This window comes from Rattus rattus, chromosome 12 (assembly GCF_011064425.1).
Source record: "Rattus rattus isolate New Zealand chromosome 12, Rrattus_CSIRO_v1, whole genome shotgun sequence".
Taxonomy (NCBI): Eukaryota; Metazoa; Chordata; class Mammalia; order Rodentia; family Muridae; genus Rattus; species Rattus rattus.
In genome coordinates, this window is record NC_046165.1 from 61,516,201 (window position 1) to 61,529,166 (window position 12,966).

A 12,966-nucleotide genomic window follows, 5' to 3' on the forward strand; every position below is an offset into this window, starting at 1 on the left:
TTTGCTTGTTTATTTTGATTTTCATTGGAGGGCTTTTTGTTTCTTGAAGCAGAGAAAACATAGAATTGGGTGGGTAGGAAGGTAAGGAGGATCTAAGATGAGTTATGGGAAACATACTCACAATATACTTTATGAAAAAATTTTATAAAACATAAACCAATTACTCAGGAACACACAAAATATTACAGTCCTCTTCTGCCGGAGGCATAAACAAACACAATCACCTAAAGCTTGCGTTGGTTTGGCATAGTGCCATGAGCTTCTGAAGCCAGGGTACTTCTGAAGGGATGAGATATACTACAGACAGCCAAAGGGTGTGTGAGCCAAACAACCATGGAGACTGGTCACACAGGTCCTTAATCCCAATACCACCCCAAAACTGGGAGGAGATAGAGGCAGAGGCAGATGGAGCTCTGTGAGTTCAAGGCCAATCCAGTTTACATAGCAAGTGCCAGACCACAGCTACATAGTGAAACCCTATCTTTAAAAGAAAAAAGAAAGATGTTTACTATAATAAATTCAATTATTTTACAGAAAAATAAAATAGAATGTCTTATTCATTTTAAAAAATAAAATCTCTAGACTACAAGTAATTTCCTAACTTAACAGGCCAGTTCCTCATCTGTAGAGGAACTTGTACTAACCGAACAAACTGAAAAGAAATCCTTTCTTCCTCCCCACCCCCACTCTCCCACCCCCACCCCAGTCTTCTCTCCTTTCTCTTTCAGCTCTATGATCTTCCAGAGTGGAAAACTGGCTGCTGCCCTTGATTTGAGTCCACCCTTGCCCTGATGGCTCATGTGGAGGGCATCAAGGCTGGTATAACTACTGTGCCAGTCAGTACAAGGACGTATTCCTTGGGTAAGATCTGGTGAAATGGATTCACTCTGATTAGAATGTCTCAAGCCTCAGCAAATCCTTGAGAACTCAATGCTCAAAGCACAATGTCATGAATTTTTTTTTAAAAAAAGGTTTAAAAATAATAGGACAAATTTACTTCACACATGTAATTAGCCAGCAGAACTTTGAATTGCCTGAGGACACAGACTGACTTCAGAAGAGCTAAAGCAAAGTTAGAGACAAGATGGACTGAGGTAACCAGAGAGCCTGTGTCTGTTCTCCATTCTTCTCATTAGAACTACCAGTAGACAGTCAATTTCTAAACAATCTCCTATTTTCCATAGTGAGAGAGAGCCTGAGGAAACTAGAAAATTATTTAATATGGTACTTTCCAGTTTAATAAGATCCCCAACCTTTAGACTTAGTTACTCAAGAAGAAAATACAGAAAAAGTAAACAGGAAAGGAAGAGTCACTGGGGTAAAGACCTGTGTTCTCACGAAACCCAAATACTTACAAGGCATTGCATGGTAAATGCTTGGCCAGTACTGTCCGCTGTCCCTCTTTAACCAAACACGAACTGTCCTGCAACAGGAGAAAAGGTATACATGACATCTCAGCACTGGGCCATGCAAAGACGGTGACACTCAGAAATCAAATCTCTCAACACTGTAAATACATACACACACACACTAATAAAAAGAAAAAAAAAATACCACATACTAAAGAAACATACTAAAGATCCTATATTCCTTACATTTTAAAAACTATTTTATGAATTCTTTGAGGATTCCATAGTCCTTAAATTTAAGGGTGCTGTGCACTCACAATTACATAACCCTTGAAATGCTACCTTCATATAGGAATGCATATATCTATCTTGAATGTTTTTTAAAATTTTTCCCTTCACTGTTTTGTCTTTCCAAATGCCTGGCCTCTGCGCAGTGACCTGGAAGGATCCACTGTGCTAGGGAGCCGCAGGTGCTCACTAGTGAAGCACAGGGAGCTGCTCTATGAAGGAAGTGCAGAGAGCACGTGACATAATATGCAACATGTGACAGAAGGGTTAAACAGTAAGTTTACATCTTGTGTGCCAGGCCTTTATCTCAAGAACAGTACAAATGCACGCACGTGCGCGCGCGCGCACACACACACACACACACACACACACACACATTTTTTTAACTTTTCACTGAATCATGAATTCGTATCATGCACTCCAGTCCTACCCATCTCTGTCCCCTCACATCCTCCTCAAGCTCCTGCAACCTCCAGCCCCCCATCTGCCAAATAGAGAGAGAGAGAGAGAGAGAGAGAGAGAGAGAGAGAGAGAATAGGAAAACACTTCATCGTAGAAGCTGTAGTGTGTCACAGTGTGTCCCACAGTATATCCATCTCTGCCCATATATCTCCACTTACAAATGTTCATTGCAATGAGTCATTTATGAGTCATTTGTCTGGCTCAAGGTCTCCCACTCCTGGGATACCACCAATAAAACAGGATTCTTCCCAGCCATGCATTGCTGTCCTACGCCATGGAGATCCTGCAGTCTTGGATCAGCAGGACCCTTCCACCCCCACCCCCAACACATCCCAATCATTCACAGATGATAACAGATTTTGGGGTAGGCCAACTCAGCCCCAGATCTGGGTCTGGGTGGTAGACCAGCTAGTCAGCGCCCTGGCCCTACCTAACCACACCACTAGGGCACACTCTCCAGCACTGTTCCAGCCAGGGCACTCAACGCTGCCATCAGGAGGGGTAGGGTCAGCTCTCCTGTTCTCATGCCCTCGGGGCTGGCTCACTAGCATCCATGCCTCCAGAGCTAGCTCCACGGTGCTGCCCAGTCAAGACATAGGGCCCACTCTCCCAAGTGCCGAAACTGGTGGAGGGCTGGGCCAGCTCTCCTACTCTCATCAGTGGGGTCATGGCTGACACCCCTCCCATGACCCCAGGGTCAATTCTTTTGACTACTATGGATGACAAGGGAGAGTGGGAGAGGACCTCTCCCTGGCCACCTCATAAGTGAGAGGGCCAGCTCTCCCTTGCTCTTGCCCTTGGTGGGGCTGGGGAGGGGCTCTCCTGTGCCCCCTCCATCAGGAGTAGCTTTACCCTACTGCTCAGGTAAGATGCTGGACCCACTGCAGTGGGTTAGGCACAGGGCCAGCTCACCCACCCTCATGACACCAGGGCCAGCTCTCCTGACTGGCAGAGGTGGTGAGGGGTGAGGAGAGGAGAGTGTTACACCCGCACCCATGCCATCTTATGGCAGACCAGCAGTGAGGCCAGCTCTATCTCCGTCTTGCCTTAAGGGCTGGTTCACCCGTGTCCTCTCTACCAGAGCCCTCTCTACCAGAGCCAGTTACCATGCTGCCCAGGTGAGGAGCAGGGCCCTCTCTCCCAAGTGCTGCAGCCTGAGGGGAAGGGTGAGTACACCTTTTATATTTAACAATCAATACAGAAGTGATATCCTAGAATGCTGGGGTAAATTCTCTGAAATCAGTCCCCATACCACATCAACTAATAAGTCGATAAGAACCGTTAAAATCAGTTTCAGACTGAGGTCTCCTAAATAATGCTTGTAGCACCTGGAAAAGTGTTATGTAGAAGAAAGGGGGCTGGAGGTACTTCGCCGAATTAGCATTCAGTAACTTCCAGCATCCTGGAAAGCTCTGACAAATGGCTTGTTTCTTAAAGGAGAGCTAGGGTTCAAACATGTCTACAATTAAGGCCTGGTCTGATTTACCTGACTATTCAGTGAGTGACCAGAACAGAGGCTACTCATTAACTCAACCCTCTTAGAGATGAAGGGCTTCCCGAAGAGAATCTTTCAAAAGAAATGACTGGCATAGAAACATTCCTTTTCCTCATTGGACCCAGATTGTTGGCTAACCTCAGAGAAAATAAGTAGAAAAGAGCTTTCATTGATCAGACACAGGAAACACAGTCCACATAAGAACCACAAAATAAGTAAGAGAGCTATATTCCAGAGAATCTGACTTCCAGAATTACTGCATTCTTATCTGTTCTCAACAATACACTGGGAAGTACTCATGAAACAGAAGTATAGATCATCTTGGGGCCCTGGAACAAAACTGACAGAAACTACCCAGGAAGAGGTGTAAGCATTGGTCTTACTGCAGACAGTCTAAAATATGCTAACAAGAGCTCACAGACAACGCCATAAAATCAGGATGAGATGAATGTCTGAATGGACCAGGAATAGTCCTTCTAATGGAGAGTCTATAAGAAAATTGGGTTGAAACACTGCAGATCACAGTAATTGAAACAAGACTATTAGGACTAGAGAGGTTCCCAGGAGGTCTAAGCTAGGACAGTGAATCCAAGTGAGCTGAAACTGAAAAGAACAATGGACAAAAGCAAAACAAACAACAAAAGGCTGCCCCAGAGACCTGAGCAGTACTGTTTAAGTTAGCAACTTACAAAAGTAGAGACCTTCAGGAGAAAGGTACAGGAAATAGCTCAGGAAAAATAGACAAAAAAAGGACCAAATTTGATAAAAGATAAACACATCCAAGGAAGACAGACTGCATCAGACCAGATAGACAGACAGACGGCAGGCGGGCAGGCAGGCAGGCAGAATCAAGCCATCAAATGCCAAGGAGAAAACTCTTACAGACATCAAGAGAAAAACAACTCTGCAATCAGGTATCAACAGCCGACCTCTCAGAATCTGAGGGCACAGAGGGGCGATGCTGAAAAAACAACTATCAGTCAAGAGCTACCTAGATGACCTTCCCTTCAGACCAGATCAGTGCGTCTCCAAACCCCAACTAAGCGCCTATGTGCAGTGGAAAGTGACGAACAGAGAGCCAAAGCTGGCCAAAGAGCACAGAACAAGAGACTATAGAATGCTCAGCCCCATCAGGAGTTCACACACAAACACCCCACAGCTCCGGGATCATTACATCAGGAGTTCACACACAAACACCCCACAGCTCCGGGATCATTACAGGAAGGGGAGCAGAACGAGTGTGAGTCACACGTGGTAGGTGAGTACAGGGAGACATCTTCTGGACCCAGCAGAACAGCTGCACTAGGAACTCACGGCCACTGTGACAGCATGTACAAAACCTGGGCCAGACTATGCTGGACCAAATCCCAGCGTGGGAGGAAAGTCAGACATACAATTCCACTCCACTCCTAGCAATCGTTAGGTACCGGAAAAAAAGAGACCATGTTCTAAAAGAACACATCTGATAAGCTCTCCATGCTCCAGCAGAAGAGTACGTATTTAAGAATATTTGGGCAGCACAAATTGGTCCTAAAGGAATTTTGTTTGTTTTATTTAAAAGGGGTGGGGGGGGGTCACAAAGTTCAGTGGACAAAGTGGAGTGGATATGGGAAGAGGTAGGGAAGGAGGCGAATAGTGTACAAAAGCACACTGTACAAAACCCAAAACTCTCCACGAGCTAATAACTTAAAACCTCTTTTTCCTAAATCTCTCCCACGGATGAAGAAAAAATTAAGATTGTCCCAGATAAACACAAGCTAATAAAATGCATCCATGTATAACTTTCGATTACAGATAAAGCAACTAGTCAGAGAATCAAGAAGGAAGTTATAGGCCCAAGTTCCGCCATTAATCAGTGAGACCTACAGGCACACCACACGTCAGTGGCAGGACACACATGTGACAGGCACACCACACCTCAATGGCAGGACACACATCTGACAGGCACATAGCTGAATGAAGCTAAAATCAGCAATAGAAGGGACGTAGGAAAAAGTCACAATGAGCTGGGGGGAATTGTCAGGAAAATTAAAAAGCACTAAGATAAGCTGATTTGAAAGCAAACATAGCAAAACCTAGGAGGTGAAGTCACAGTTTAGGTGGAAAATACGACACTCAGTGTCTAGTTAGACAAGATCACAAGCCAGCAACCCAATGGTATATTTACGGCACCAGAATAAGAAAACCTACACTCCAGAAACATGAAATAATACAGATCAGAAAAAATGAAAACAAAACCCCACCGAACACTAGTAATAGAGACCAATGAAACCAAGTCCATTTTCATAAAGGTGAAGAAAAGTAGTAAAATTTTAAACTAAAAGAATTCATTAAGCTAAGAAAAACTGAAAGGAAACTGAATTATATTGGAAATGAAAGTGGGGTTCCTACAGAAATCATAAATATTCTAAGAGTTCTATATGCTTGCAAGTGAGATAATCTGTGAGACATACTAGCTATAGGGCAGGCTGCAGAGGAAATGAAATCATTACCCATGGGAGAGAGAATCTACAGCAAAACCTCAAGGTAAGGAAAGCACAGGACCAAAGCGGCTTTCACCGACGAGGTCAGCCACATCGCTGAGAGGAAACTGACAAGGATGCTGCTCAAATTTCCAGAAAGAGGAGAGAATACCTGATCACATACTCTAGAATACCTGATCACATACTCTAGTGGCTGGCTTTATGTTATGAAAGCCAGGCAAATATGTCATTTTAAAAAGCTCAAGTTCATATTTCATATGAATACAATGCTAAGTTGCTCAACAAAATACTGGCAAATCAAACTCACAGCACAACTGAAGGACCACGTCATGGCCACATGGGACTTATTCCAACACGCAAGGGTCAGGAAGAAAATCACAGTTATCAGTAAAATAAGGAAAAACATCTACAGTCAAGAACTCAGTGGTTCTTGGCGTTCCTGATGCTGCAACTGTTTAATACATACAGTTCCACATGGTGTGGTGACGCTCAACCATCAAATTATTTTCATCGCTACTTCACAATTGTAATTTTGCTACTGCTATGACTCTGAATCATTCACAATCGTGGTGAGTCTTCCTCTCTTACATTACCTCTTTGTAAATGCCCATATAGACATGCCCAGATATGTCTCCCAGGTGATTCCAAAGCCACGTAAGCCAACAATGAAAGTGAACCACACCCAGTCTTCGTGAAAACGTCACACTAACAGCAAACTCACTGATCAGGAATGAAAGCCTCCCTGCCCCGACCCAAGCCTTTGAACCACTGCCACACCACTTGGATAGTCAAATAGATAAAAGCTGTGCTGATCAATCTTAACTGTCAAGTTGACTGGCACCCCCACAGGGGCTCAGACCCTACACTGAATAAAAAGGAGAAAACAAGCAGAGCGCTGCAGTCACCTTTGTCTGCTAGTTGCAGACACACACCCCTGCCTCCTTGAGAGACTGTTGTCAGAGCCAACTGGAAGCCAAAACAGTCCCTCCCTCCCATAAGCTACTTCTTGTCAAGTTTATACCCACATCTACATTGGAAAAGGAGTGCTCTACCTGCACCTGCTCACACACACACTCACACACACACACACACACACACACACACACACACACACACACACGTACATATGCACAACCAAACACTTCACTGTGCATGCCTGTGAGTCTACTATAAGCTAAAATTAAGCAAGGTTGCAAGGTTCAAGATCAGAAAATTGCTTATGCTTCTAAAAACATAAATATTTCTAAAGAAATGTCTGGTCCCCAACAGCTTGACATTCAATGCTCAGAAAAGCCCTCTCGTCCTCTCCTCACTAAATACTCCCTTCTTGAGACTTACATTGTATTGGCATAGGGGGCGGGGAGGAAGGTGCATCCTAGAGATAAGAAGTGCAATTTAGATGCGTAGAAATGTCCTGAACACAAATTCCACTCTAAAGAACTTACAGGATTTAATTTTTCTGAAAATCATTATTTTTAAAAACCATACAAAAAGTTTTTAAGAGTAAGAGCAAACCTTTTTTCTTGAAAGATTTTTTTCAGAAGACAATCAACTATGGCCAGGAATATTGACCCTGTACTTGCATGGGCAGTGTGCAAAGCCCAGGGCTGTTGCCCAGCGCCAAGACATAAGAGGGCAGGGAAGGGAAGAAAGGGGAAGGAGAGGGAGGGCCAGCCCTGGTCACTGAGGCCTGTAATCTCAGCACTCAGGGGCAGAGACCAAGGGATCTCTGGAAAGTTCTCTGTGAGCTTGATCTACACGGGGAAGTGTTTTTTGTTTTGACCAAACAAACAAACAAAACCCAAAGGCCCTATCTTTATTTTTTCTTTTCAGACTCTACCACTGAGCTAAATCCCCAACCCCTATCTTTATTTTTTTTTTTTCAGACTCTACCACTGAGCTAAATCCCCAACCCCTATCTTTATTTTTTAGCAGGGATTCTTGCATAGGACTCAGGATCAATTCCCAGCATCCACATGGTGGCTCACAATCATCTGTAACTCTGTTCCAGGGACTCTTGACACTCTCCTCTGACAACTACATGCATGGCATGCAGACGAGATACCCATACATATAAAATAAATGGGGAAAGGAGGGGTGGATGAAGGAAGGGAAGTGAAGAAGAAAGGAAAATAACTATAACTCAGAGACAAGTTTAAGGCAGTAGAGGTCTGTGTGCTGGGGAGACAGAATCCCTGCTGAATGCCCTGCCATCTTTCCGGAGTAGGGAGATCTGCGCATGCCCGAGGAGAGCTGGCAGGTGGCGGAACTACAGTGAGGTAAGGACTAAAGACTGGCAGCATGTGGAGGCCCTGGACACTGAGTACAGAGCCCCAAGTTAGGCAAAGTGGAGAGGAATGGGAGTAAGTTCCTGATAGGGAAACAAATGGACAGCCCAGGGTGCCATCCAACTGAGCAGCAGCAATGTGTAAAGGACCAGCCAGATGGCCACAGAGGGCTGGAGAGGCTACTTAGAACAAAGATCCAGAGACAAAATCCCAATTGTTTGTTTGTTTGTGGGAAGCCAGGGGAAGTCCTGGTTACCCTACAGCAAATGGTTTGCTGTCTCCCCAAAGTTATAGGGGGTAATTTATCCCAAGCCAATTATGAGAGGCCACAATCTGTGAAGAGGAATTTGGGTTATACCAAATAGCATGTTCTACACTGACAGTAAATACTTGAGCTTTTATTAGTTACTGAGCAAAACAAAGCCATAAGCCAGGCCAAAAACAGTTCACTGGTGGGAACCACAAGCTAATGACATCCTTAGTTTACTGCAGGAAGTTAGTGCTCTGCTCAGAAGATGCTTAAAAAGAAAAGAGGCAGACAATGACAAGAGATAGTGAAATAATTATGCACATGTATGAAAATGATATGATGCCTATTATGTAAAACTAGTATATGCTAGTGAAGACATAAAGAAAATAATAAGAAAATAATATGTGTCAAAGGTTTAAGAGATAGTCAGGGGTTGGGGATTTAGCTCAGTGGTAGAGCGCTTGCTAGGCAAGCGCAAGGCCCTGGGTTCAGTCCCCAGCTCCGGAAAAAAAAAAAGAAAAGAAAAAAAAAGAGATAATCAAAAGGATATCAGGCCAGAAATAGAAGTGGGCAACAAAAGACTTTCAAAGGACTTAAAAATAGTCCCCAGATAGCTGGCTCTGGTTCTGCAATATTCTAACCATCCACAGTCACAGAATTTTATCAGTGATTCAAGTACTAACACAAACCTGTTTTCTCTCCTCCACCTCCCGACCTCCAGAAACTTCAACTTATACCAGGCAAAAGAAGGGGGGGTTTTGCTAAGTGGTAGAACACTGTCTAACATGTACAGCCCATCTCCAGACCCCCAGTGAAGGGTTAGTGACCTAAAACAAGGAACCTGAGACAGCAGAGAAACTCCAGACTTAACACAGGGAAAGAAGGCCTGCCTGAGAAGAAAGCCAACACACAGGACACCTGCTGACTGCTGAACTCATTCAGCCTTGGAACGATCAGGGACACATCCATTGATAAAACTCTCCTCCCCAAAAGTCCCCCTCTGTCCTATAAAGTTGCAACCCTGAGCCATATAGACCCCACTACCAGGTAGACACTGGCACTCTTCAACTCTTCTGCTTCTGCTGAGATTGCCTTGATCTATCCTGATCTATCAAAGTGAGCGGGTGAGTAAGCGGGGTAGGGAGAGAGCAAGCCAAGGGTGTGAAACCACAAGGATGCATTTGTAGCAGTTGGGAAGTGTTTCATCAGGCTTGGGTGCTGGCTGGCTGTGGGCATCTGTGAACAGTGGAGCCTTTCATTAGTGAGTTTCTATGGAAGGCAATGTTTACCTTGGACGATTCAATCGGGGCTGTGGTAGCATGAGCCACCTACCTGGTATTCACTGTAAGGTGTGAGCTCAGTGCTGAGATCAGTAAGTAAGAAGAGAATATCCAGCCCCCTGGATAGCACCAACGATTCACCTAGGCAAGGGTTGTGGAAGAAAAGCATGTGCAGAGATCACTGAAGAGCAAAAGAACTGCCCTTTAGAGACAGAATGTGCCCTGATTTGGGATCTAGAAAGTCAGGGCACTGTCAACAACATGCCTAAGAACTGCACCAAATTCACAGCGAGCACACAATGAAATACTATTCACTCTTTTCTAAAGAGAAAAAGGAGGGCTAGGGGTGTCAACAAACATTGTACCACAGGTTGCTAAGCTACTGAAAAAAAAAAGGTCTATCCATGTTGAAATCTAGGCTTTAAAAATGTGCCTGAGAATGAAGCAACCTTCATTAGTTACCACAGCAACGAGCCTCATTTCCCTGAGGACAATTGTTTTTGTATCACTGAAGTAACTTGGGGTGAGGGGTAGAGAGCAAATTCCACTGTGTGTGGTAGGTCTGGATTTCCAGGGAATGCCTCTCCAATAGATTAGTCACTGCAGCAGCAACACACCGTACACGGGCCAGAGCCTGCCCCAAAGCCATCTGCTAATAGGAGAAGTTTGAGCAATGAGATGCCCGGCAATGGGATGCCCCGCAATGGCTTTGGTAGTTTTTACAGTAATTTGTTTAAAGGATACAATGTTCCAAATGGAAAGACAACTGCAGAGATTCTGAGAAAGTGTATGTGAAAGATTAATAACTTAAAGAAGAAAGCTCTCTCTCCGTTTACTAGATTTCTGATCATAACACCACATTCAACTCGCACAGCAAATAAACTAAATCTGGTCTCCATCAATGCCCAATATATTTTTGATGCCTAGAAGCTTCCAGTGCATAAAGGCAGCTCAAGCTGGGTGCCACTCAGTCCCTGGTCCCTTCTGCCACACAGTTCAATTCCTCCAATCAAGGACCCTACTATGAAAGACCTACACAGCTTTGCTGACTCACAGACACCATAATGTTCTCAGATGCAGAAACTCTCACAGGCCCCATCTGTCGGTGGCCTGTGCTACAAACATTATCAGCCTTTGGTCAACTGAAGTCACACAAGAGCCAGTGAGGCATACACATGACAGCCACCTCCCCTGGGCATTTTAACCATCTGGGGCTTGTCTCTCTTACTCCAAAGTGAAAAGGTTCTGGGAGAACCTTAACAGTCTACATTGATTATAAAACCACACCAAGCGGCCTGATTGTCAGCTCCGTAAGTACCCTTAGGAAGACTACTACTGCACTGTCAACTGTCAGCACTCATGCAATGACGTTACGGTTAGGGTTCCCACAGGAAGTACCATGATGGGAAAAGGAATAAACCCTCAGTCCAGCTCTGGTAACCAGATCACTGTGAGCATGCCCAGTGCTCCTGAGCTTCCCTGCCACCCTGTCTGGAAACTGTAATAGCGCTGTGGACAAATAGACACAGGTTAAGACTTTTTCTATCATCAGTCTTTAGGCAAAATCATAAGTAGATTTATTTTTTTTTTCTGTTTCTATTGTGTGCCATTTTAATGTGAGAAAGTACTGGAAAACAGAAGCAGAGTCCTAGGGTAGCAGTCAGGGCCCTGGAGGAAGTCCCATGGGCTTTACTGAGTAGCTGTGGCAGTAAGCAGGGATCATGTCTGCAAACTGTCTTTGGGCTGTGATCTAGCCTTTATTTGTTCTGTCCCCTCAGCTGTGATTTGATTTTAGTGTTGGGTGTATTACACAGTTTCTGTCTTCACTGCTTTGGACTTCTGGCTTCCTGGACACTCTCCTACTTGTGGTGTTTCTACACATTACTTCTCTTTAAAGAAGAACCCCCCATCTGAGGTCTGTGGGGCTTCTCAGGGAAAACGAAGCTCTGGTGTCACCCTGCACCTTGCACAAATCTCTGAGGACACATGACATCAGCTATCAGCACTAATCAGCAAGGCTGCCCACTGGGGAGACAACAAGTCCTCTGACAACTTTGGAAATTATTTTTGAGTATTTTTATATTTAACTCTTAAAAATACCGCTGGATTTACATGTTGTAATACTGATATTTTTATCACATACAGCATTTAACACAGGGGACTTGCTTTGCAAAGGTTAAGTGACTATATAAAAGGAAAACAAAAACAAAAAGTAAAGAGAAAGTAAACATATTTATATCCAGGGAGCAGCAGGAGTGCCGTGACAGGGATCAGAGGCTGGCAGAGTCCTGGTTGTTAGCCATGTGTCATCTGTCCTCACAGAAGCCCCAACAACAGAAAGGAGAGTGGAAACCTTGACCCTAAGTGATTTGTTTGTGCTTATCAGCAGTGCCCAGAGGGAAAGCTCTAGAAGTCACTGGAGGAATGACCTATATTTAAATACTGTTCCTGGCTCCAGTCAGAGGAATGGTCTGTTTCATCACACATCAGTACATTCCTGTGACCTGTGGTGAAAGCGGCAGGCATGGGATGAAGGCTCCAGAGAAACTTCATGAAACATTGAGCAGCAAGAGAATTGACTCTGGGCTGTCAGTGCCCCAGATCTGCAGGTGGAGCCAACTGCTCTCTTCCAGTTGCCTTAAATCTCTCAAATTTCCTTCTTGGAGGAGAAAGAAAAGACAGATTCATTCTGAAGATGAAAATGTTCTGGAAGGAAATGGTGCTGCTTGCTTTACAATGCTGGTTATCTACATAAAGTCACCTAAAACATACACTTAAAACTGCAGGTGGGTATGTGTGGTAAAAAAATAAAAACCAATAAGCAAATGGCACACAGCTGTAATCCCTGTACTCAGGAGGTAGAGGCAGGAGGATTACTGTAAATCCAGAGCCAGCTTATAGCAAGCTTAGTCTATATAAGAAACTTCAGGCCTGCTAGAGAGATCCCATCTTTAAGAAAATCTAAATAAATACAACTCAGAGGAATAACTACCTTGCTAACACTGCTATCTCCATAGAGTTGCCAATAACACAGCATTCAGAATACAACAGCAAGTCGAGTGGCCCAAAGC

The 12,966-nt window shown here is 44.3% G+C and overlaps 1 protein-coding gene across 2 annotated transcripts in view; it reads right to left on the reverse strand.

The window, feature by feature from the left end:
• Wdfy2 (WD repeat and FYVE domain containing 2) overlaps positions 1-12,966 on the reverse strand; it is a 154,399-nt gene that overhangs the window by 97,210 nt on the left and 44,223 nt on the right. For both annotated transcript variants that reach the window (XM_032917221.1, XM_032917223.1), the window contains exon 2: positions 1,356-1,423. In XM_032917221.1, coding sequence (XP_032773112.1) covers positions 1,356-1,423 — 68 coding nt within the window. The remainder of the gene's footprint in view (positions 1-1,355; positions 1,424-12,966) is intronic.